At 54.1% G+C, this 24,533-nt stretch overlaps 6 protein-coding genes across 6 annotated transcripts; 4 read left to right on the top strand and 2 right to left on the bottom strand.

Annotated features, from left to right (window-relative positions):
• Positions 1-11: 11 nt before the first annotated feature.
• B0T15DRAFT_548822 (SEN1 N terminal-domain-containing protein) lies at positions 12-6,755 on the top strand (the record flags this gene model as incomplete). Its single annotated transcript, XM_062870204.1, has 4 exons — positions 12-733; positions 797-6,377; positions 6,419-6,619; positions 6,687-6,755. Exons 1-4 carry the CDS (start codon positions 378-380, stop codon positions 6,753-6,755), a joined length of 6,207 nt encoding a protein of 2,068 aa, XP_062727156.1. The 5' UTR covers positions 12-377.
• B0T15DRAFT_72744 (uncharacterized protein) lies at positions 6,685-7,795 on the top strand. Its single transcript, XM_062871254.1, has one exon. The coding sequence runs from the start codon at positions 6,897-6,899 to the stop codon at positions 7,596-7,598; it is 702 nt and encodes a 233-aa protein (XP_062727155.1). The 5' UTR covers positions 6,685-6,896; the 3' UTR covers positions 7,599-7,795.
• Positions 7,796-8,670: 875 nt separating this feature from the next.
• B0T15DRAFT_507942 (uncharacterized protein) lies at positions 8,671-10,956 on the top strand (the record flags this gene model as incomplete). The annotated part of the gene is made up of 1 exon (XM_062867683.1): positions 8,671-10,956. One exon carries the CDS (start codon positions 8,671-8,673, stop codon positions 10,954-10,956), a length of 2,286 nt encoding a protein of 761 aa, XP_062727154.1.
• A 2,090-nt stretch (positions 10,957-13,046) lies between these two features.
• B0T15DRAFT_72705 (uncharacterized protein) lies at positions 13,047-14,022 on the top strand. Its single transcript, XM_062871253.1, has one exon. It carries the CDS (start codon positions 13,247-13,249, stop codon positions 13,847-13,849), a length of 603 nt encoding a protein of 200 aa, XP_062727153.1. The 5' UTR covers positions 13,047-13,246; the 3' UTR covers positions 13,850-14,022.
• A 117-nt stretch (positions 14,023-14,139) lies between these two features.
• Positions 14,140-19,839, bottom strand: B0T15DRAFT_507940 (uncharacterized protein; the record flags this gene model as incomplete). Its single annotated transcript, XM_062867682.1, has 7 exons — positions 14,140-15,060; positions 15,224-15,515; positions 15,582-16,552; positions 16,589-16,781; positions 16,935-17,595; positions 17,694-19,040; positions 19,185-19,839. 7 exons carry the CDS (start codon positions 19,837-19,839, stop codon positions 14,140-14,142), a joined length of 5,040 nt encoding a protein of 1,679 aa, XP_062727152.1.
• A 409-nt stretch (positions 19,840-20,248) lies between these two features.
• Positions 20,249-23,137, bottom strand: B0T15DRAFT_564983 (P-loop containing nucleoside triphosphate hydrolase protein). The gene is made up of 5 exons (XM_062870655.1): positions 22,373-23,137; positions 21,797-22,300; positions 21,447-21,698; positions 20,498-21,416; positions 20,249-20,467 (listed from the first exon to the last, which is right to left on the bottom strand). The coding sequence occupies exons 1-5, from the start codon at positions 22,676-22,678 to the stop codon at positions 20,337-20,339; spliced, it is 2,112 nt and encodes a 703-aa protein (XP_062727151.1). The 5' UTR covers positions 22,679-23,137; the 3' UTR covers positions 20,249-20,336.
• Between the last annotated feature and the right edge of the window lie 1,396 nt (positions 23,138-24,533).

Here is a 24,533-nt window from a genome sequence, read left to right as displayed (position 1 = left end):
GCCACCCATGATGGCAGACCTTCCCTCTCCTCAAGAGCCTTCCTCCTGAGCCACACCCGCGTTGTAGGAAATCTAGAATGCGGGTGCCCCTGCTCTGGGATTTCCGGCATACTCAGCAAACTTGGATCATCCAATCTCTACTGCTGTAGCAACGCTCCGACCTCTGTGTCATCTCTCGAGATCCAATTAATTGCCTTCTTTCCTCTGCTAAAGCTGAGGGAGAGTTCCTTCCCTACCTACTTAATCGTATTCTTCAAGCCCTGCCGAATGTTGCACCATTTTTGAGGACTGCTCACCCTTTTCGCCGGGCCGCTAGTTTCTGCAATTTTCACCCGATTCTACCAGGAAGCAGGGTTCGTTGCTTGCCAGTAGCCGCCATGGAAACGAACGCCCTCTACCAGACCGCCATTACATGGCATCGGGCCTATGAAGAACGGCCACCAGACGCCCATCTTTGTTGTCCCAAAACTGACGACGAGGACACGGCAAACTACGATGAACCCGATGTTCCTGATGAAGGCGGCATATCAGCTGAGGAGAAGGGGCGGCGGATCAAAGAATACGAGGACAGATTTCAAACTGTCTACAACCTCAGCATCTTGATGGGTCTCGGTAGGGAGGTCGCGGGAGAGTGGCTTGACAACTGGGCGCAGGCCGTCGAATCCTGTCTCACGAGGTGCGATTCATGCGTGAGAAACTGGCAGCGGAACCGCGAGCCGTACCTGAATGGCCTGTAAGTCCACAGCTCGCTCTTCGTACAGAGACCGGACATGTCCCTGACCCGCAATCCTTACAGACATCTCGCGCCCGAACAGATTGACTACATGCGGAAAAGGCTCGACGAGTTCGACAGGCAACGCATAGACGAGGGTCTGCGGAGGGCGAGGAAAATACTCGAGGAGCATGGCCCAATGACGACGGCGAAGCTAGTCGATCACGACATGACGGCCGTTTTGGCTCTATTCGAAGCCCTTTGCAGCATTCAATACCTCTCCCAGACGGAAAATAGAGAAGACTTCAACTATGTCTTCGAGCATACCCAACCCAAGAAACCTTTGAGATTGCAAGGAGGCATCATACCTGCCATGACCTTCTTCCTCTTCGACGAACCCGCGGTCCCTTACAGACGAAAGTTCGCGGAGACGGCTTGGGAGAAACGGTCTCCCGGATCTCTCACGGATCAGGAATGGGACTGGGCCGTCTGCCCCCTACTGACCAATGCCATCTTGAGGGTATCGCTCGCGAGAGGTATGCCATCGGAAGACAGGATCTCCGGGTTCTGGCGCGGCTTCTGGTTCGTCCTCCGCTCCCTGAGCGAGCAACAGATCATCAACTCCCTCCGGGCAATGGAGGTGTCTCCAAGCGTCTACTTCCTCGCCCTCGAGCACCTAGCTACTGACTCCGACGAGGCCTTGCTGGCGGTCCTGACTGGACTTCGAAAGCTCATGGAAAAGTCGCCGAGTGCCTTTTGGGCCGCGTTTGACCAAGTCACTCCTAGCCAACTTGTGGAGGAGATTTTCAAGAGTCCGGCGTTCCGCCGCTTTCTGAGCAGGTCCCTATTGTCGGAGATGATGATCACCGAAGGTGACGTTCAGGTACCAGCGTTGGCTGCTTGGACGAGGGCGTTCATCCGCTCCTTGCCTTCCATACAGCGGTCAGACGTGTGTGAATCGTTGTTGCGGCACCTGTTCGACAACTTCCGTCTAGACCCGACTGCCGACAGAGCCACGCAAGCAACCTGCACCCTGACCGGTTTGGTTACTCTCAGCGAGTCGCTCGATGGGTTTCTTCACCAGGAGGCGCCGTTCAACACGGGAACCGCGCTCATCATGGTTAACCAACTTTTGAACCGCGTCGTCCAGTACAGTGACGTGATTGTCACCGCGGCTGGCCTCAAGCCTGGAGACACGTTCAATGTCGGCATTTCCCAAACTGCCATGGCTATCATACATTCCGCGCTCGCATTGGATGCAAGGGCGACAGAGATCGAATGGAAAGCCTTGATGGGGGGGATTCCGGTACAGAATGCGGTGAACCGGAACTCTGGGACACTCTGGGAGTCATTCCTGGACATGCTTTGGTACAGACAGCTCGGGCATGTCGAGTTGGCGAAAGCGATGCTGATGGCTACGCTGCATCTCCGAACCATTGAGCAGATCATCCCCAAGCGCAAAGAGCAACTCAGGCGGGAGCAGCAGAAATTCAACGAGCGGTATCAACAGCAGACCGCGGCGATCGGGCGGATTTTCGGTCGACTCTCGGATTTCGAGCGAAAGGACTTCGGCGAGTTTTGCTCAGGACCGACAATCCATCCTATTGTATCGTCATTGATCCACGGCGAAGATGCGATTCGCGATGCTGGGTTTGAGTTACTCAAGGCCATCGCGGACGAGAGCTCGCCGACCGAGGCTGTTGCTAAGATGCTCGAAGATTACCTCACCCCGTTCCTGGACGCGTTTTCCGAGGCTGTCAGTAAAGTCACCGCGAAACAAGACGCTAGCAGCCCTTGGAGTCACATGCTGCCTCTTCTGAAGTGTAGCGAGTTTGTTCTGAACGGTCTCTGCGATCCTTCTGTAGGTCAGCTGAGACGCAAGTCTCTCACGACCGAGGAGCACAATGCTGTCAAGCGCTGGTGGGAGACCGTGTGGCAAGCCATTGACCACTCGTTCAAGATGATGAGGACATGGCACGAGAGAGTCGAGAAGAAGATCATGGAGGACTTCTGTCGAGACGTCATGGAACTGGCTAACAAGTTGTTTGCCCAAGACGGCGTCATGGCTTCTGCTCTCAGCCAGCATAGCAGCCCAGATACTGTCCAGGCTAACGGTGTTGCTACGACGAACGCCATGAGGATCGTCCTAGAGCCACCTAAGAGGTACTCGAATTCCCTGGCCGACATGCTGCAACTCAAGGACAGATACCTCATCATGGGCATCATCGAAGTGATCAAGAAGCTCGTGGCGAGGTTGAAACAGAACGACATGGAGTTGCCGCCAAGAACTCTTGCGCACCTCGGCAACATGCTCAAGCGGAGGAAACTCGCCGATGGAAGGTTCGATTATGTCCAGAGGACCAACCTGACGAATGAGCAGCGGATCGAGCTGCTCAAGGCCCTCGGGGAGGATGCTGTGATCGAGGAGCAGTTCATGGGTGTCAAACCCGGGGAGAAGGAAGCGAGGGAGAGGGAGCGGTCCATGAAACAGAGCAAGCTCGATTTTTCCAAGGGCGGCCTGAACCTCTCGACCGCGACGAAGGATCACCTCGCCGAACTTACCCCTGCCTTTGAGAAGCGTAAGTCCGCTTTGCTGGAGAGCTTGAAGGAGGAGGGCCCGAAGGTCAAGCCGCAACCTAAGCTGGACCAGAAGGCGATCCTCGCCACTCAATCATCCATTAAAGAGGCCCGAGCCCGGGAGAAGGCGGAGAAGGCCAAGAGAGATGCCGAGGCCATTGCCAAAGCAAGAGCCCTGCGGGCCCCGCAAAAGACCGTTGCTGGGGAGGGATCCGGCTTACAGGGTATCGCTGGTGTCCGAGGCAAGGACCACGCTCCGGTCGTCAAAGATGAGATCATGGTTGGGTCCTCTTCTGAAGAGGAAGATGAATCCGAGGACGATGAGCGGATCACGTTGAAGGCGAAGGCCAAGTACCAGACCCTCAATGAGGCTGAGCGTCGTCGGCTCCTCATGTTGACTGAGAAGCGGGGTCCTGTCAAGAAGGTCAAACTGCAGAGATCGGCGAAGGACATGCGAGCGCGCCTGATCCCGCCGATGGATGTGCTGCACCAAGCGATCTTGGAGTGGGATATCTTTCACGAGGGCAGCGACCCCCCCAATGGTTTCCGCTGCGAGGTTGTCTCCAACACGTATACAGATCCCCACAGCTACAAGCAGACCTTCTTTCCTCTGCTCATCAACGAGGCCTGGCGTTCCTTTGTCACGGCGAAGGATGAAACCACCTCCAGGCCTTTCGGTATCAAGGTGCTCAACCGCATGACGGTCGACAAGTTCCTGGAAGTTACTGCCTCGGTGCCGGCAAATGTCAGTAGGGACCGTGGTCTGTCAGAAGGGGATATTGTAATCGTTTCAAAGGCAGAGGACCCGCTCAACCAACCGACGGAGCTGCACTGTCTCTCCCGTATCTGGAAGATCACCTACAAGAAAGATACAGCCGAGGTTGTCTACCGCCTCAACGCCAAGGGAAATCAGATCTTGCCGGCACTTCTTCCGGGTGCCGAGTTCCATGTCGTCAAGATCACCAACATGACGACAATCGAGCGTGAATATGCAGCGCTAGAGAGTCTGCAGTACTACGACCTCATGGACGAAGTCCTGAAGGCGCAGCCGTCTCCGATGCTTACCTTTGGGGACGAGGCAGTAAAGGGGGTTATGGAGAACTACCAACTCAATCCGGGCCAAGCGCGTGCTATCCTGAACGCAAAGGAGAACGATGGCTTCACCCTTGTTCAGGGTCCTCCTGGAACTGGCAAGACGAAGACTATTGTTGCCATGGTCGGCTGCCTCTTGACCGGAGTCCTCAAGTCGTCGAGCCATGCGGTTCCAATTGGTAGACCTGGGGGTGCGGCTTCTAATGGAGTGGGCACATCCAAGAAGTTGCTCATCTGCGCCCCCAGCAACGCCGCCGTCGACGAGTTGGTGCTACGGTTGAAGGGCGGGGTGAAAACGATGCATGGCACATCCCACAAAATCGAGGTGCTGCGTCTGGGCCGCAGTGATGCCATCAACGCCGCCGTCAAGGATGTCGCGCTTGACGAGTTGGTCAAGGCGCGGATGGACGTGGAAATCAACAATATCAGCGGCCCTAGCGATCGTGAGAAGCTGCACCAGGAAGCCGGCGAGCTAAAGAATAAAGTCACGGAACTGCGGCCACAGCTCGAGGCGGCTCGAGCAAGCGACAACCGCGCGCTCGCCATGAAGCTGCAGCGGGAATTCGACGAGCTGAAGCGCCGGCAAGCCCACATTGGTGCCAAGATCGATGCGCAAAAGAGCAAGGGGAATACCTTTGCACGCGAGGTTGAAATCAAGCGTCGGCAGATCCAGCAAGAGATCCTCGACAAGGCTCAGGTTCTGTGCGCCACCCTGAGCGGCAGCGGCCACGAGATGTTCAAGAATCTCAACGTCGAGTTCGAGACGGTCATCATTGATGAGGCTGCGCAATGCGTGGAGCTGAGCGCCCTCATCCCTCTGAAGTATGGCTGCTCTAAGTGCATCCTTGTCGGAGATCCGAAGCAGCTGCCTCCCACGGTCCTCTCGCAATCCGCTGCGAGATACGGCTACGATCAGAGTTTGTTCGTTCGAATGCAGAAGAACCATGGCAAGGACGTGCATCTGCTCGACATGCAGTATCGTATGCATCCCGAGATCAGTAGGTTCCCTAGTAGGGAATTCTACGAGGGTCTGCTGCAAGACGGTGCCGATATGGCCAGGCTGCGCCTGCAGCCGTGGCATCAGAGCCTCCTCCTCGGGCCCTACCGGTTCTTCGATGTCAAGGGCTCGCAGGAGCGTGGCCCTCAGAATCAATCGCTTGTCAACGACGAAGAGATCAGGGTCGCCATGCAGCTATACCGCCGCTTCCGGACGGACTACGGCAACGTCGACTTGAAGGCCAAGATTGGCATCATTACCCCATACAAGGCCCAGCTGTTCCGGCTCCGGCAGCGGTTCACAGAAACGTACGGCGAGGGGATCACGGATGAGATCGAGTTCAACACTACGGATGCCTTCCAGGGACGAGAATGCGAAATCATCATCTTCTCGTGTGTCCGAGCCAGCTCGACCGGCGGTATCGGTTTCATGACGGACATTCGCCGTATGAACGTCGGTCTGACGCGCGCCAAGTCATCGCTATGGATTCTGGGTGATTCTCGTGCGCTGGTACAAGGCGAGTTCTGGGCCAAGCTCATCGAGGATGCAAAGCAGCGAGATCGCTACACGACCGGAAACGTCATGGGATTGCTCAGCCAACCAGGGCCAAAGGTGTCGCTCGCATCACTTGCTGCGGCGTCGTCCTACCCTACTCAACCTCAGCGGGAGAGTGACGATGTGGTCATGACAGATTCACCCGAGGTTCCGCAGCAGGGAGCCTCTACGCCCAAGCCTCCGACGCCAGTACATCAAGGATCGGCTTCGACGACAAGGTCGGTTCCTGGTGAACAACCGGCCGCAACTCCGACGCTTCCATATCGCGGTACGGGCATCGGTGGTCTGAACGAGAAAGGGGAGGTCACGTCAATGATGCCAAGGGGCTCTGGCCCGCCCATGATCCAGTCCACGGCTGGGTCCGCAGGCAAGAAGCGGCAGCGCGATAACACCGATGACGGCCGCTCCAGCGCCAAAAAGGCAAGTTACGATGGTAATGCTCATGTAGACTTGAACCCAGCTAACGACGGCGTGTCTAGACTCAGCAGAGTTCCGACCGGTCCACCGCCAAACCATCGGTGACTGCCAATGTCAAACAGCCGATAGCGCCAACCGATCCATCGGCCATGGAAGTTCTAGGGTTAGCTCCCCCGACACGGGCCCCCCCACAGCCGTCCCGGCCTCCTCAACCGCCCGCTAGGCCACCCCAGGGCTCCAGACCCAGCATGGGTCCCAATGTACCTAAGGTAAGACGATTCTGATCGCCATACCACCATTCCAAAGACTGTTGTTGCTAAAGCGATTACAATGTAGGGCACAGTGACGTTACACAAACGGCCGGCGGCAGACCCATTCATTAAGAGGAAGCCGCCGAAGCGCTGACCAAGCATGTGATGTGCTTGATATGCTATACTTTTTCTTTATGCCCCCCCTTCCATTTTTCTCGCATTTCGGGCCAATTATTCTGGCGGCGTTTGGGGTCATACATACATAGCGATTATAGGGGGCATACCTTAGATAGAGATGGTCGGCGGAGTTTGCATCACGGCTACGGGAAAGCTGGTCTCATTCTCGGGCTGGGCGGCGATAGACGGCTATTCACGGCTGGGAGGCTTTCCTTGGGTGAGCGTTGGAAGTTTGCGCGCCGGGAGTTGTTGCTGGGCTCCTTGTTATCCCATTCTTGCCTGTGTTCTGTTGACCTTTCCGCTACCCACGAAGCAGGCGGTCATCTGTGTTACCTTACGGACTAGGGCAGGCAGATGTGCCGACGCGTTGGCCGGAGTCGGGGCATCCATGTCCTCACCACTTCCACCAATTCCCCCAAGGATGCGGGCGCGGGGACTTGTAAAAGGTTGCATCCGCATACTGACCGACACTGCGGCACATGCAACCGGCCGTTCGGGGGTTTACATGCCCCTTGCCGTGGCTGACAGCCCGACAGCAGCGTATTTTGCTGCCTCTCACCCGGTTACCGCGGCCACAAGGTGCTCTATGTCGCGCCGTTCGACGCTGATCGTTCCGAATCCTCCACTCTTCTGCATGGAAGACTACAGTTACATATGTGGTGAAACAGTTCTCAGGACTGTCTACTCTCTCCGGGTACCGTACGCCGGCCGTTACATCGGAAATGGGGCTCCATCTTCCCCAGATCCGCGGCGGGCTTTGGTCGCTGATCTGCCGCTCCCGCTTCAGCCTAAGTTTAATCTGGTGGCACGAATTATTTGATTGGTCGAAAATATCCGAATTGCGGGCATTCAATTGATGAGAACTCGACTTCCACTTGTGAAGGACTCGTCACGATGCAGTGCTCCCTACAGCTTCTTTTTTTCAGCCGTTGGAGTTGACAGAGGACACCTTTCTCCATGCTGCCGCGGTGTCATCTTTCGCTGGACATAGAAGGCGGGCTGCCAGGGAGCCCGGTACCGGGTTCATCCTGGACGAAGCCTTCCAGGACCTGCAATCACATGCTCTACAGTCTGCACAATATCCTTATCGATGCGATCGGCCGACGCGCGTCTCGTCCTCCCGATCTCATGCCTGCTTATTTGAGTGAAGTATGCGGACATAGTTTATGATTTGGGCCCTGTGGGGAATATGATTCTCACTCCTTGCCCACCGCAATGCCCTCGTCCATCATTTTCGGCCCAGTTTCGGCCTTTCGGACGCGGCCAATTCCCGGCATCTTCCTCGTCACTCTCAACGCCGGCAACCCGATCTACGGGCCACGGCAGCCCCGAATGAAGGCGGGGTTGATTGAGGGTCCCCTCAATTGTCGTACGAATTCTGACTCGAGGCTACTCCACATGGAAACACAACTAAACGGTCGAGCCCTCGAGCCCGCCTATGGGGAGTCAGAGGTCCTGTCGCGTTTTGTCAGCTAGATACACGGTGATGACATCACCATCAATGGGATGATGAGATAGCCCTACGTTAGGCGGCGATATCAGCCCTGAGGCCATGGCATGCTCTCAGGGTCGTGGACGCCGTCATTCGTGGCGTCTTTGGGCTATGATGGAGTTCCTGCCAATCCATTCCTGATCCTTTTCAACTGGCTTGGCTTGATCTCTCCTATATCCTCGGGGATCTCGCGTTCTCGGAGAGGGTTTCTTGAGCGAACGGACATTCGGTCATTCTGGGGTAATAAGCCCTGGTGCAGACAGAGTAGCCTAGGTGAGTCCTGTAATGAACAACATTGCTTCATGCAAGTCATGACTGACATTACTTATAGTACCACCTATTCTAACTTCGACAAGTTCGGGTCCGTGTTTATTAGGATACTAATGAACTAGCCTCCAACATGTCACACCCAGGAGATAGTAGCAAGAGGGGTATCCACGTTTGCCGGGACACTAAGGTCACATTTGAAGATGACAATGGGCCGAAGGATTATCGGCAAATGCTACCAAGCACAGCCATCAGCAGCTCACAGCCACCCCCGGGCAGCCGTTCCAAGTCCGCCCTAAGGCACAGGTCAAGGAAACCGGATGAGAGGGGTACGACAAAAGAATTGGCCGACTTCATCCGCAATACCACGCCGCCGCCTTCGAATTTCATGTCCACACCGAGCCCTTCCGAGGAGGAGCATGGAAAGAAGAGCAGAAGGCTTCCTTTGTGGCCGTTCCGGAAGAAGACCGAGAAGGAAGAGAAGAAACGATTCATCAAGCTGCCAGACTCAGCAGTTGCCGGGATGACTATTGGAGGTCATCGCCACATCGCGATATCGATTCCGGTCGAGTATGCACATCTGCAGCCTGTAACCTGCAAACGCCCGGTCTCTTCAGCAGAGCGACCGGACGACTCCGCCCGGCCCAAGGAACAAACGGGGGCGCCTCCCTTTACGCCGGGCGGCGATGATTCGCTTTCTCTGCCCGGCCCTTCCAACAATAGCCCTACAGAGGGGAGGCGGCGGGGAGAAGCCGGGAAAGCGCCGGAATGTCGAACAGTAGACACGGCTCTCACTCTTCGTCCCGCCGCGACACCGTTTCAAAAAGGCCCTGCCGATACCACTGTGGCCACGACAGATACTTCGTCTAATAGAGAACAACGCCACCGTCGTGAATCCATTGTCCGGTCCCGCTCTCCCAACACTGAAAGCCTACCTGGGACGTCGACTAGGCGGCCGATGTACCGAGATACACTCCAAAAACGACCATCCACCCCCGAGAGTGATTGCACCGACAGCAGCGAGCTCATATATTCTGATGCCGCAACGGTCCGCATCCCTACTCCTCAAGTGATGGCGGACTTGCGGAACAGTTCACAATCACGGGGCTCCGACACAGGCACGGCGAGCTTCCACACCCCTGAACTTGGCTATCTGCCCCTGACAATCTCTAGTCGGGAGACAATGAACGCATGGGACTGGAACAGGGAAGATTCACCAGTGTTCGACAGAAGCAGACCGCAAAGGCACAGCACGGATGAGCTCGCATCACCGCACAGTGCCTTCCACGCCCAAGATTTCCGGCGTCATACACTTTCAGCCTTGGCCTCACTGGAGTCCCCTTTCGGAGAACCAGGGAGCCCACAAAGCCTTTATGTCACCCCCCTTTCAGTCATGGCAGACTCCCAACCGTCATCATTGGGCCAATCGGCTTTCCCACACAATAGTACCATTACCTCGGAGGTCTTAGCCGCCCACAATAGACGCTCATACCGTCCACCAACCCGCGGCAAATGGCCCGCTCAACGCATCAGTGGCATCCCGAACATGAGGGACAAAAACCTCTCTTCAGCACCCTGTTTCTCAGCCTCCGAATCCTCCTTGGCGCGCCCAGCGCTCACCCACCGCGCCTCCGCGGAGAGCATCATCACAAACCCTTATTCCACCCCTGCCCCCCGTCCGGCGGCACGTCCTACTGCCTGTGTTCATCAAGAGCTCGTCAACCGCTACGAAGACCCTCGCCAACCCCCCGACCGCGAACTCAGCGCCCTCGCCGAGCGGCTCGAGCGCCTGGAACACGCCAACGAGCGCCTGCTGAGCACACTCGTGCCCTTGTTCGAGCGTATTGCCGACCACATGGTCTTCAGCGGCCGACCGTCGAGCTCGCGTGCGAAGAGGAGGTACAGTCACTACAGCTACCCAAGCCGGAGCGATGTTTCGACTCATGATAGGATGAGGAGGAGGAGAAGAAGCAGGAAACTTCCCGAAAGGCTGGAGAGTGTGGATAGCTTCGACTTTGATGGCTTAGACTTGGACCGGCCGAGGGTGCCGCATCTGCGACCTCAGGACGGCTCTCGTAGAAACGGGCGTGCGAGGCGGGGCGGCGCTCAGGGGGCGGGAGAGATCGGCTATGGTACAGAGGACGGGGATGGCATTCACAACCTGAGCTGGTTGCGGAGCGACTCGGGCCTTGATTCAAGGGAAACGCTGTCGTCTTACGGTGGCAGAAGGGAATTCGGGCAATTCGGGGAATTCGGGGTTCCTGATAGTCTGTTTCCGGAGAGTGTGGCGGACGATGGTAGTTGGAGGAGGCCTTCGACGCGGAAGCCGCGGCCGCAGGATGCTTTAGGGGAGAATCCCGCCGGGCTGGGCTCTCTTGAGTCGGTGATGAGGGAAGTGATTAGGGGTGCCTACACCTAATAATGCAAGGTGACACGACGGAATAAAAGGCAACGAGGAGAAAGTGGAAAGATGTCCGTAGGTAGGTAGGTAGGTAATTACCATGTCCGGCATGGTACAATACATACATACCGTGCTGATGGTAAGTATACGAAGCATGGAATTCTAGACGTGTCGTTACATACGCGGAGTTGAAGTTACAGATAGTCAAGGGGGTAAGCTTGGCACAAAGCTAGGGCTCCGAAATTTCAAGCCAATCTTGTTTTACAGATTTTCACAAATCTAGTCTCTAAGGTACAGACTTCACTCGTGCGCGTCGCTAGCCGCAAGCAGCTAATGAGGTAGGGCGGTTGCACTGCTATAAGCGGCGGTATAGATCACCGCTATATAGCTATAGAGACCGTGCATATATACTACTAGACTCACCCTAAATACATACTAAGTAAAGCCTATAGATATTATGAATATTTTTATATAACTAGTTACTTAATTTTTATAAAATTAAGAAGTTGCTTTCTTTAACTATAGGTTTCTATACTAATTATGTGATGAAACTACAAGCAGTCCTGCCTCTGAAAGGGTTTGCCGGTCGAAGGTACTGCTGGTTGGACTGTAGGTCTCAGTGAAGCCAAAAGGTTCACAATAATGCAAGTTGCAATGTTTGCACAGTAGGTAAAGGCTACTATTTATAATTGCTCACTGAGGAAGCTAGCTATCTAAATGAGTAGCAGAATAGTAGAACTATATACAGCTTCCTCCTCTAGGTATCCTGTACCTAGATCTCTGGAATATTTGGAACAATTATTATTCTCATTGTTCTATCTAGAACAATATTCCTTGGCATTGTTCCTCAGGAACAATCGTTTTTGGCATTGTTCCTAGTCTTCCCAATCTTCATTGGTCCTTTTTGGCTTGTAATGATTGGACACGGGCGCTGCCCGTCAATTATGCAGGTCGGCCTCTGTCACGGTGACTGTCGTCGCAGGCTAGGCTCAAAGCTCTAGTGGGCAACTGACTGCATTGCAAGAATATTGAACTTGCAGGAGGAAAGGAATCCTCGAAGACTGCAAGGTGCGAAGAAGTCTAAATACAGGATGTGGGGCATGTGCCCAGATGTGGAAAGTGGGGCACTAACCAGATTGACCAATCATGCATGCATGCACCAGAAGCCGGGCACATGACTAAGCAATAGCCTGTGCCATGGTATGGTGGGTTCCACCGTCACAGCCCCCACCGGCTTCTGCAGGTTAGTTCATGATAAATTAATATATTACTGATTTATAAATTACTTTTAGGAAATTATAGTTAGTATTTATATTTATTTCTTTTTTAGATTTATTTTATTATATATTTTCATTAAAATCTAACTTTAAGAGGATAATATTTAATAAGTTATTAAGCTTTTCTTTATTCGATTATCTTATATTAACTTTACTATTAATATTAATAATAGATTAAAGCCTTTATATCATAAATTAACCTACAAAGGCCGGTGGGGCTAACCTGCATAGCCTATAGGCAATGCCTGCGTCCAATCATTCTGGTCCAAATACGGACCAATCAGAAGAGGATCACGCTTGGTATAGGGAAGGCTTAGTGATCCAGCTATAAAGCTCACAAAGGATTACTAATGATCTAAGGTGATCTAGTATAAGGGATTATCAGAGGTAAGCAGTGATCCATGGAAAAACTGTAGTATATAGAGTAGCTAGCCATTCCTTCTAGAGGACGCAGAGAGTTCTCCAGTGAGCAATACAAACAGTAGAGTAGCCCTATCTTACTGTGCAGACATTGCGGCTAGCATTGTTATGAACCCTTTAGCTTCACCGAGACCTACAGTCCAATCAACAGATACCTTCGACTAGTGAACCCTTTCAGAGGTAGGACTGCCTGTGGTTTCATCACACTTTAGGAAAGTATTAGAATAATAGGCTTAGACTTTAGAGATATTTTATATCAAATTAATATACTTTATTATTATTAAGATTTAGAAAATAATATAGTTAATAAAACTTCTATATAAGTTTATATTTATAACATTATAGCATTATATAAAAAATTAAATTTATTTATATAATAATTAACTGTCATAAACTAACTATATATAGCGATTGGATAGGGCATAACCCTTGGACTCTAAGCTAATAGCCGTGAGGGACAGCCTGATCACCAAGATTAATCAGGAGCTAGTGATCCTAATACCCCCATCGACATCCGCTTCAGGAGCCAAGCTCGGTATCTATACATTGTACACCATCTATTAGTCCTTGCCCACGCCATACAGGTTGGTGATTATGGTGTCCTCCGAGCTATGATCCCGACACTGCCGATTATATTCTTTGGCGGGAAGGCCAAATCCTATGGTCTAGAGATGCTCTACTTCTCCTGGCTACTTCACTCTGACATCACCGACGAGCTACTCTCCGACTGCATCTTCCGGACAGGTCTTGTCAGGTGTACTACCGCGGGTAGCGGGTGGAAGGCCATCGACCTCGCACTGCAACACATCAACGCACCCTTCGCGCTAGATATCAAGAAAAATCGAAACTCGACTCACGATACGAGCGCGACGTTTGAGCGACTCGCGGCAGTCAGCCCGTATACCGCCATCAGGAAGGGTGTGGAAAGCAGGTTCGGCATCTACCACAAGGGCACACGGGTACAGCCATCTACCAAGAACGACATTCTCGACTACGCCTGCGTATTATACCGCAACGGGTCTACCAAAGCCAATGCCGCGGTGAACTATGCGCCAGAGGAGTTTGACGCGCCGGATATAGAACGGTTGGGATGGAATGCGCTCAGCGACAGTAAGATCGCGGCGTTCAATGCCAAGGAGGTTCGACCCCGCCACGCCGCAGATCAGGCAGGGGTCCCAACCCTTGTCGACGAACTGGACTTGGTAGTAGAGTAACGAGGGTGCCCGGGCGTATAACGAGGAGGACGAGGATGAAGCGGGCTGGGAATCAGAGGGGTCTGACGGCGATGAAGTATAGCTTGTTTCTACGTTTGACCTTCCTGGTTGCTAATGGTATTGTTTTGACTTACAGTGCACGGGGGGGTGTAGGGCTGATTCAATGTCACCGTGCCATGGAGCGGGGTTAGCGGGGGGTAGCAAAGTGTATTAGGGCCTAATCTGGCATTACAACAATTGGTGTGAAATCACCGCCTAGCTTCGCCATCTTCACCTTCTAGTATACATTCCTAGTTATCGACGGGACCGTCACCCTCGCCGTTCGACTCGAGATCAGCACTCGCGACGGAGCTTAGCTCTGACTCTGACTGGTCGCCGGGAGGCGACTCGGCACCCATCTCCTCACCAGGGGTCGACACTGGCTCCACTCCAGTGACGGGGCTCGACTCAGCACCCATCTCCTCTCCAGGGCTCGACTCTGGCTCCATTCCAACACTGCTGGGCAACTCGGCGCCCGCTCCACTGTCCGGGGGCGATTCTGGCTCCACTTCGTCGGCGGGGGACGACGGCGTCGCCACTGCGTTTCCCTTACCGGTACGCCGGGCCACCCGTTTAGTCGGCGATTCCAAGGCATCTTCCGCCTTGCGCTTCCCGGCACCCGCCGGCCTGCCCGACGACCCGCCCGATGCCTGGGCCCTCTTCCGAGGCGTCTTAACGGGCGTCATGTTCAGGGCCCGCATCACCGCTTTTCCGCGGGTGCGGAATGCCGATTGGTCCCTTTCCGGCTCACCGATTGGAGGCATGCAAAACCGCTCGTGTCTTTCCTCCCACTCCCGCAGGAGCTGCGGGACAGTATCGTAGATGTTGGACCAGGTCATATCCTCGGGTGTTACGTCGCGGTAGGAGTCGCCGGTCCGGAGGTATTTATCAACGAACACTGACCCGATGAGGGGTACCGAATCTCGGATCGTATCGAATACGGGCCCCTCCGGGGGGGGGTCCGTCATCATCTTTTGGACGAGTGCGGAGAAGAAGTCGCCCATCACCATGTTTCGGCGGGTGGAGTAGTCCGCAATGGATTGCGGAGGTTCCGAAACCCACGCATACCGGTTGAACGGCGTGACTATGAGGAGCCTGGCAGCCTCGTAGGCGAACAGTTGCTGAAAGGCATCCGAATCCGCGCCTGAAGTCTCCCTGATCCTCGGGGAGATCTCATGTACCCACTATAGGTGATTAGCATGATCGAGCGGGTCTGGGATTACACCAATTGGAGTAAAAAAAGCCAGGGCTCGAATTACACCAATTGGTATAATACCGGGTCCAACATACCTTGCGCAGCATACGCTCCTGTTGCCAGTCGTTGATCGTGCCTACAACATGTGGGAGATACCACTCCACTGGCCACTTCTGCCCGATGCGGAATAGCCGTCCGATGAATTGGAGTATGGTGGATACGTTCCACACGAATCCGAAGCCGATTCCGACTGAGCACTGCAGATGGCAGTTCAGCCCGGCACTCGATACCGCCGAGTTGAGCACGAGGACGTCAACCTTTGCTGATTCAGAGTTCCATTCTTGCATGGCGGCTTCTCTCATTTGGGTACTCATACCCGAGTGGATATTAAGCGTGTTGAAACTCGCTTTTCGCAGGGCGGCCACTGTCATCCTAATATAGTTAGTACGGGTGGGTCGATAATACACCAATTGGTGTAGAATGGGGTCCAATACTTACTGCTGGATCCACGGCGAATTCACGACGACCAGCACACGCTTCCCTTTCTCTTTGTATTCGAGACATGTTTTCAGCACGAATGCCAGTGATGGTGAGTCTGCCATGGCGAAGTGTGTCATCGCCGGCCGCTCCGATGGCGGCATATGGTCGGGATCGCGGTTGAGGGTCGCGTAGACCCAGGAGAGGCCGCCGTCGGAACAGTCATGAACGATGCGTTGAACCAGCTCCGTACCGAGGCGGGCAGGCTTGCCCTTCGACGTCAGGTGGGCCTTGGTGGCCTTCCGGACGTTTTCTGCGCGGGAGAGGCTTCGCGATGCCTTCCGCTGCTCTTCGGCCATCTCGATCAGGCGCGACGTCTCCATTTTCGTAACGTCGTCTTCCTCGTACAGCATGCGCCATGCGTGGAAATCATGCGCGAGGTACTGAAGGGCTCTCACTAGAGCCAGGCTTAGAGCTTGGTTCTCCCCGGCTCCCGTCGGGCGTGAGTCCTCGTGGATATGATCGGTCCCCTCAGGCACGTCGACCTTGCCGAGGGAGATATTGGCGAGGATCGAGTCAGTCTCCTCCACCACCTGATTAGCGCGGTGGCCATAGCCAAGTTCCACCGAAATGATCCTCATCGGGGGGATGTTGTCTTGAGGGTAAACAGCTTGTCCATTTGGCAGTGTGACTTTAGTATTCATCCCTCTATTTAGGACGATGAGCTGATTTTGCTTGAGGATTCTGTTAGTACGGTCGCTTAACGACCGTCCGTCGGTAATCATCGATTGGACTGTCTCCGACAGGAACCACCAGCGGTGGCCGAGGACTTCGTCCATGTGCTTCAGCTGGGCGACAACCGAGTTCTCGTCTGGCGAGAAACGGGTGATGGCCTCCAGACCTTCGTAACTCGGCCGGAAATCGTCTGCGATTAGATCTGTCGCAGACAGCCCTGGCGGCATAGTAAAGTACCGGTCCATACCGCCTGTTTCCTAGGCAAGCCGCATGAACGCGATCCAATCTACTACCCGGTTCTGGGCGGGTGTCGCTGAAACAAACCCTAGTGCTTCCTTCGGGATTAGGCGAATCATCCTCCAGGCGAGGCGCTCCCTGTGTCGCATCGTGGCGGCTTCGTCCGCAATGACGCAGCGCCATTTGAAGTCCTTGCATGACGTCATTCGGAGGGTGTAGATCTTGCACTTGGCAATCTTGGGCTTGGAGCTAGGGCTATGCAACGTCAGCTTCCGGATTAAACACCACATTATACCAATTGGTGTAAAAAATGCCAGGGCTCGAATTACACCAATTGGTATAATCGGTATAAGATGCAGCTTTACACCCATTGGTGTAATCCCAGTTCCAGGCAGCACTCACCTTCCGAGAGCATCATCGTCTGACGAGTCGTACACCGGCTCGTACACCGGCTCAGCCAGCACATCCGAGTCCATATCCTCGTCGTAAACATCGTCATCGCCATCTTCTGACCCGGATCCGTCTTCGTCGACAGGGTCGGGCCTCATGGGCGTCTTCCCCCTTTCGCGCTTCCGGAGCTCGACTTGGTCGAGCTTCCACGGCCCGACCATCTCCGATGGCTTGTACCTGGCGTTGACCGAACTGACCCAGCGCTTGGCCATGGTGGTATAGGAAGTGAGGACGACGTTACGGGCCGTGTTCGGAGACCCCTTTTGTTGCGACCAGTGATGCATCATCTCGTCGAACTGACTCGTCGATAGCGTGGCACCTTTCCGGGGATCGTCACGGCCGATATTAGTCGAGTGTCCGTACCAGGCGTGGAACTTAAGCCCCGGGAAATTGCGGACCGCCTCGGTAAAGGTCTGCGCCAACAGACTGGCCGGGACGGCGACGAGTGTGGGCCAGGCGGATATGGCCTCGCCACTTGCATGTTTGCGCTCCAGCTCTGCGACCGCGAGGGAGACAGAGTGTATGTAAGTGAAGGTTTTACCTGTGCCAACCTCATTCATACATAACCACGTTTTGAAAGGCATGCTTTCGAGCTTGTGGATGATAAGCGCGTCTATAAAGTGTTAGCTATATAGAGAAACCAGGGCCGGCATTACATCAATTGGTATAAACCGAGCGCTTAAACCAATTGGTGTAATCAGAGCTACATACCGATGAGCTGGTGAGCCAGCAAGTGCTTCCCCGCCTCCCCACCCAGGTCCCACTGTGCCCAGGGGTACTTGGCCTTGAGTGAAGCGTAATCGAATCGGAGCGGGGAGCGCGGATCCTTGGCGCTATCTGACTGGCCCGCGGGGGCCGGAGTCGACGGGCCGGGAGCCTCTCCACCCTCAGTGGCCGGGGTGGGCGGTTCGGGTTCCTTGAGCCAGCCACTGAGCTCCACCGCATCCGTGAGCCATTTGGCGTCGCTGTAGTTGGGGTCGCGGACGAACGGGTGTCCGCGCTCCAGGATCTCCTTGATGGCAAAGCTGAGCTTGAGCTCTTGCTCGACCCTGTCCCGGGTCTGCTCCCAGCTTTCACCAGGTCGTCGGTCGGCCTCCGCGAGATGGTCCACGAGCTGCTCTTGCGTGGACAGGAACTCCTGAAATGATTCGTCGCCCTTGAAGAACTGAGGGTAGCTCTTGGTGATATCTCCCTCAATGCGCGTCTGGCGCGGCTCCTTGAATCGACCATCCTTGTAGAAGTGGTCAATGAGCTCGTGGAGAATCAGGCCACTCATCGGCGGGATGTCGTTCTCCTTCGCGGGCGCGGGCCGCTTTTCACCGTTTTTTCTCCGGAGGTTATCCCGTTGGAGATTGGCGAAATCTTGCATTAGGAGCGTCATGGTCCGCTTATACATCCGGGAATAAATCTCCCCGGTAGTGTATAGCTCCCTCCGTTGCTCGGCCGACAATGTCTTCCTCTCCGAGCGGACCGCAGTTGACAAGTGGAAGTTCTGTAGGGACTGGACGTTCTGTGCGATCTCTGCGTGCAGCTCTGCAGATAATAATTCGCCCGAGTCTTCAACCCGGAAGAGGTAGACTTTCCCTACGACGCCCTTGGGGCCGTTCTTCCCGTCGAGGCGTTGCTTGCCCGAGCGGCGGTCCAGAAAGTACAACATATGGAGAACGGCACGGACCCAGTCGTCCGCGTGGTATCCACCGTAGGTGCCGGGAGTGCCAAGAGCATGCTGTACGTACCGTGGGGCACCCTGTCCGTTGGCACCAACCGTCGTGTTTTTGAGATAGGCCAGAAGCCCCGCAATGATGGTTGGAGTGGTGGCGATTTGATATCGCTCGAATGCCGTGGATGCCACTGGGTCCTGAATGTCCCCTCGCCGCACATATACGACTGGGATCGGTGAGGGGGCCGATGCCAGCGCCTTGAATAGTGGGGCCGTTCCCGAGGAGGTAAACATGTCGGGAATGCTGGAAAACAGACCCGACCAGGATTCGATTTGTGTCCCGGGGTACTTGAGCGGGTCGCCGTGACAGTTACCCTGCTTGAACCAAGCAAGCTTGCCTAAGATGTCGGCGACTAAGGGATTATTAGCATAGGATCTAGGACTACACCAATTGGTGTAAAAAATAGAGTGCCAGGGCTGAGATTTCACCAATTGGTGTAGGTTTTAATCTATACCAATTGGTGAAGTCCGAGGTCACATACCTTCCAGGTCCGTATGTAAGGCCATTGTCTGTACGGAAGGATAGCTTAGGATAGCGGCGTAGTCGGAGTTGGTGAGATTACTGTTCACCTCCAGGACGTAGGCCAGCGTCTGGCCTTTCAGGCGCTTCGCGGAATGATCATTGACGGTAGCGGCCCGCTGAGCCGACTGGGGCTCTGACTCTGCTGGGATAACCGGGTACCGGAGCCCCTCATCAGGATTTTCCTTAATAGTCCGCTGCCACCAGCCCGGGGGTTCTAGACCCATGTCCAGAAAGGCGTGCATGTTGTGGTATCCGCCGTGCGTCGGGAGACGGTGGCTGGTCATGAAACCGGAGTCGAATTTCTTGTGTTGTGCCACAAATTCGGGGTTAGTGGCTGACATCAGCCACAGCCGCGGCGCCGGAATGCTGATCTCATGCAGCTGACTGATGTCGCGATGCGCAGGGAAGAACGGATACTTCGCAAAACAGGCGAAGTCTTCATCGGTCCAGCCTTTCTCGCGGTCGGCTGGGAACGGGGGGAGCTCCGGATGGTTGGTAACCTGTGTATTGGTGTTCTTGGTCGCATTCTCTCGACGGGAGGAGACCCCACCACGGGAGGGCCCACCGCGGGAAGCCCCACCGCGGGAAGCCCCACGGGCACGACCGCGCGGCATCTCGAAAGGCGAGGTAGGCGGGCCTGCAACTTCACCAATTGGAGTAAAAATCTTAAAATACACCGTCAAAATAGTTGATGTACAACTGCAGAGAGGAGCGAACCAGAAGTTAGATGTAAGGTTGAACTATCTTTCTGGGTGAGCGGGTTTGAGAAGAACCTATCTATGGGCAGAATAAGTGGGGCCGCGGGCCTGACCAAGCAGAAACTTCACACCAATTGTTGTAATTGCGGATCAATTGCACTAGCCTACCTTGATAATAATATGGATATGGAGCGTGCCATGGCATGAGGCATATACATTTGCAATGTTGAGTAAATACGTATGGGCTGCTCGGGTTATGGTATGGTAATTAGAGATGCCAACCCCAGTCACGCGATCGGGTGTGGAGGGTACACTAACACGAATAGGGCTAGTACTCCAATTTCAACAATTGGTATTTATAGATATCTACACCAATTGATGTAATTCCAATGCACGGTGTTATCTACATGGTGTTAGCGACGCTTGTTCTGCGCCCCCGTTCCAACAGAGTTTATCCGCCGCTGCCTCTTTGTAGGCTGTCTCCTCGTTGTAGATGGCGGGATTGGGGCGTCACCCCGCGCCGGAGTGGGGGTGACCGGGTAGGCTGGTCCGGGAGATCGACCGCCTGCCCCACTTAGCTCCCCGACGAGGGTGGCATCGGAAGAAAACGACGTGTTGGGCGTGAAAGGGCTCGCTTGCGGTGTTGTAGGCGTCACTCCCGTTGCCGCACGCCTGGTATGCGCACGTTGCGTCGCAGCACGTTGCTTGTGGTCCGTCCACTTTGACACTGCGATAGGCTGCAGACGGATACACTCCGCCACCAACCGATCGCCCCATTCCTCCAAATGTTCCCATGTTGCTAGGTCGGGTACTCGTGTCTGCAGATCCTCGACGCCCGAGGGCACGTAGCCGGTTGTCGCTAGCTCTTTGGCCAGGGCGGACTGTAGTCGAGACTCCAAGAAGACCGTCGATGGAAGATGGCAGAATCTCTCCTTCTCGGGCCACAGTTCAGTGGCGGCGATCCGATCAGCGTAAGAATGCAACTCCTGCCAAATGAACCACGCCTTGCTATTCATATATGGCTTCCGGAGCGTTTGATGTTTGGGGGGCATGCCGTCCAGAGCCCCGAGCGACGGGCTGCAGGCGTTGCAACACATGTAGCCTGCTACCCGAGACGATGACATTGCCGCCTCCTGAAGCATGGATAGTGCAGCTGTTCGGAAGCAGCTGGCGTTGGCAAATTCATACATCAACTGGTTATTGACAGCCAGATTCTCGCGCCACTTCTTCTCTTGCGCAGTCCACCGCTGGCGCACGATGTGGTCACCGAAGAGACCGAGCGTGGGGTGGACTTGGTATGCGGTGCTGGTCGGAGGCTGGTCGGCTGCGACGCCAGGGGTAAGGTCGTATAGGTCCTGGGGCATAAAGGCTAGCTGAGAGTACGTGCTGGACGCAACGGAACAGTTATCACTGTCGGACTCGTCGTCGCCATTTGTAATTGCCTGGCGTAGGCGACTGGGGACTGGCGGCTGGTGTGATAAAGGTGCTGCTCTCTGGGCGCCGGTAGCAGGTGGGGCTGTGACAGGGTTTGACTTGACAGGGTCCTCCTCTCCTAGTCGGTCGAAGAACCAATAGGGTGCGAAGAAATAGGCCTTGCCATGGAGCGACCCACCCGCACGAACTGCCCGCCCAAATCGCTGCCACAAATCGGCGATGTCCCCAGACCGAACAGGTCCATACTGTACAACCTGCATCACATCTGGAATGTCCATACCCATGCCAAGTGATACGGTAGCTAATATGATCCTGCATGTCGAATCGGCCGGCGAAACTCGCTGTAAATCCTCTCCTGGTCGGCGGGGCGAATGTCTGCATCGTACCGGCGGATGGTCGCATCGGCTGCCGGTCCAGATAAACCCTGAGAGCGTAGGACTTTCAAGAGGTGGTGGCGGGCTGAGATGATCTTTGCTTTGCTGTCAATGTAGACGATGGTCTTCGTGATTTGATCGTTCGGACCCTTGTTGAGTAGGAACTCCAGTCGTCGGAAGTCGCGAAGACTGCCCTTTGGCAGACATTGTACTATGATGCTAATGTCGCGACGGTCGATGGTAGTACGGATTATCTCGAGGGACCCGACTTGATGTCCCTCTTCCCGAAAGGCCCCTACCTGATGGATAAATAGCTCTGCATCGGGAGTAAGAGTAGCCGTGCAGCCAAACCAAGGGATCATGACCGGGAGTGCAGCTCGAACTTGATGGAGGTTGGCAAAGGATGACCTAAAGTCCCTCCACTGGTGAATGGTATGGAGCTCGTCGATTCCGACGAATGCGATGCGTTGGTTGAACTCGGCCGTACGGAAGAGACGGAGGAAGCGGTAGTGGATGGCTTGCTCCGGTCCTAATAGGATATGAGTATAACGCCCTTGTCTAAGCGCTTCCTAGAATGATTCGTCCTATTCGGTATCTAGATTAGCACGTCTATTATATAGGACTATAAGATATCGTCTTACTTTGCTCGTGCTCTGGTCAACCCAAATCGGGCGTGTACCTGAGTATGTGGCAATGGTCCTGTATTGCTCCTCTCCTAGCTTGCTGAATGGGACGATCTGGGTTGTAATCTTATGAGGTAGGATAATCGAGACAGCCTGGAACACGATGCTCTTGCCATATCCTGTGCGCGCCTGAAGGATCGTGTCTCCGAGGTGATAAATGATCCGCCTTACCGACTCGACCTGTCCACTCCGGGGCGTGCGTCGCGTAGATTCACTCGAGATGCCCGAATTAAGACTTATCTCGGTTACCACACGAACGAACATGGTTTGTAGGTTATGCTGTACGATCTCTCGCGTGGCGTTGTAGATCTCGCGGATGTAAACCTGTATAGGAGTCCCATCGACTACACAATTTTCTAGATCTCGATAACAACGCAGCGAATTGATCCGGTATAAAATGTCCCCCGAGTCTAAGCCTACCGCTCAAAAGCTTTGCTAAGAGCTTCGTTCCATTGCCGACATTAATTAATGATAAAGTCGACATGGGGTAGTCGACCAGAAAGAACCCCAATGACACTTCTCTTTCATCCCCTTGGAGTTGGGTTTCGACGAAAACACACGATAAAAGGAATCTGAAAAAAGAAACGGATATAGCCACTAATTTCTATGCTCCGTATAGAAGTCGCGAATTGACAATATACCAATTGGTGTAGAAATCCCGGGTCCAAAAAGGCAACCTTTCGGTTTTATATGGGGCCCAAATGACATTTCTCGCGGAAAATGTTCGCAACGTCCACAGACTGTACTCAGTGCGCGTTTGGGGTGGGTTCGGTGGTACATGTGCACGGTCCCTATAGCTGTACAGCGGCGGTGCAAGCGCCCCGCCCCGCTAGCCGCTTGCGGCTAGCGACGCGCACGAGAGTGAAGTCTATGCTTTAGAAACTATTTATGATTATTTTCTATTTTAAAATATAATTAGCTAAGCTTTAAAATCTTACTATTTTACTTTAAATTCTTACTAACTAATATAGGTATATAGCAAAAGTTATATATAACGTATATTATCAGCGAGTCGTACATATCAGCGAGTCGTACATATCAGCGAGTCGTACATATCAGCGAGTCGTACACTCTCCCCTACCCCTACAACAACTATTCCCATTTGCAACATATCAACACTAGCAACCAACTATAATTACATCAGAAATAGATGAATCAGATGATTCTGCAACCTCCTGGCAAGTACGTACGTTATAGCCAGGCTTGCCGCACACACCACAGCACCGAACCTTCGTACGAGCCCCCCTTGTACCACTACCATCCGGCTGCGTTTCTTGTACCACCTCCCCAGCCACGGCCTTCTGGTCCAGTAGATCCTTTGCATCTTGCACTGCAAGTGATCCTCCAAGCTGTACGCGTGTTTTTTGGCTCTCCGGCGCTTGCTTAGTGCCTCGTTGGCCTTGCAGAGCGAAGCATTCTCTGCCTGTATGTGACGAAACCACGGGCAGTCCTGCCTCTGAAAGGGTTCGCCGGTCGAAGGTATCTGTTGGTCGGACTGTAGGTCTCGGTGAAGCCAAAGGGTTCACAACAATGCTAGCCGCAATGTCTGCACAGTAAGGTAGGGCTACTCTACTGTTTGTATTGCTCACTGGAGAACTCCCCGAGTCCTCCAGAAGGAATGGCTAGCTACCCTATATACTACGGTTTTTCCATGGATCACTGCTTGCCTCTGGTGATCCCTTATACTGGATCACCTTGGATCACTAGTAATCCTTTGTGAGCCTTATAGCTGGATCACCAAGCCTTCCCTATACCAAGCGTGATCCTCTTCTGATTGGTCCGTATTTGGACCGGAATGATTGGACGTGGGCGCCGCCCGCGGGCTATGCAGGTCGGCCCCACCGGCCTCTGCAGGTTAATTCATGACATGAAAGCCACAGAGGAACTCGAGCTTGCTGATGTGGTTGATATGTGCGCGTATTAAGTCCTCAATCTGGCGACCGTATAACTGCTTCAATGGTCCAAAACAGCCAACATCGAGTGGCTGGAGCTTGTGGGAGGAATGCGAAGGCATACAGAGTGTGATAATGTTATTCTCCTGGCAGTAGAGCTCGAATTTGGTAGAGTAGTAGCTCTCGTGGCCGTCGAGGATCAACAACCGCTTTTTGCCCTTTGTACG

This window comes from Chaetomium strumarium (genome assembly GCF_033439665.1).
Source record: "Chaetomium strumarium strain CBS 333.67 chromosome Unknown B0T15scaffold_1, whole genome shotgun sequence".
Classification (NCBI taxonomy): domain Eukaryota; kingdom Fungi; phylum Ascomycota; class Sordariomycetes; order Sordariales; family Chaetomiaceae; genus Chaetomium; species Chaetomium strumarium.
This window is presented reverse-complemented; position numbering and strand designations above follow the sequence as displayed.

Bases quoted from the DNA above. Each gene is read 5' to 3' on its own strand.
- B0T15DRAFT_72744 (XM_062871254.1), top strand. From the start codon at position 6,897: ATGGTCGGCGGAGTTTGCATCACGGCTACGGGAAAGCTGGTCTCATTC.
- B0T15DRAFT_72705 (XM_062871253.1), top strand. From the start codon at position 13,247: ATGATCCCGACACTGCCGATTATATTCTTTGGCGGGAAGGCCAAATCC.
- B0T15DRAFT_564983 (XM_062870655.1), bottom strand. From the start codon at position 22,678: ATGTTCGTTCGTGTGGTAACCGAGATAAGTCTTAATTCGGGCATCTCG. The intron at 22,301-22,372 runs GTAAGACGATAT...GAATCATTCTAG, and splicing joins TTGACCAGAGCACGAGCAAA to GAAGCGCTTAGACAAGGGCG. The intron at 21,699-21,796 runs GTCCTACGCTCT...GAGGATTTACAG, and splicing joins CCCGCCACCACCTCTTGAAA to CGAGTTTCGCCGGCCGATTC.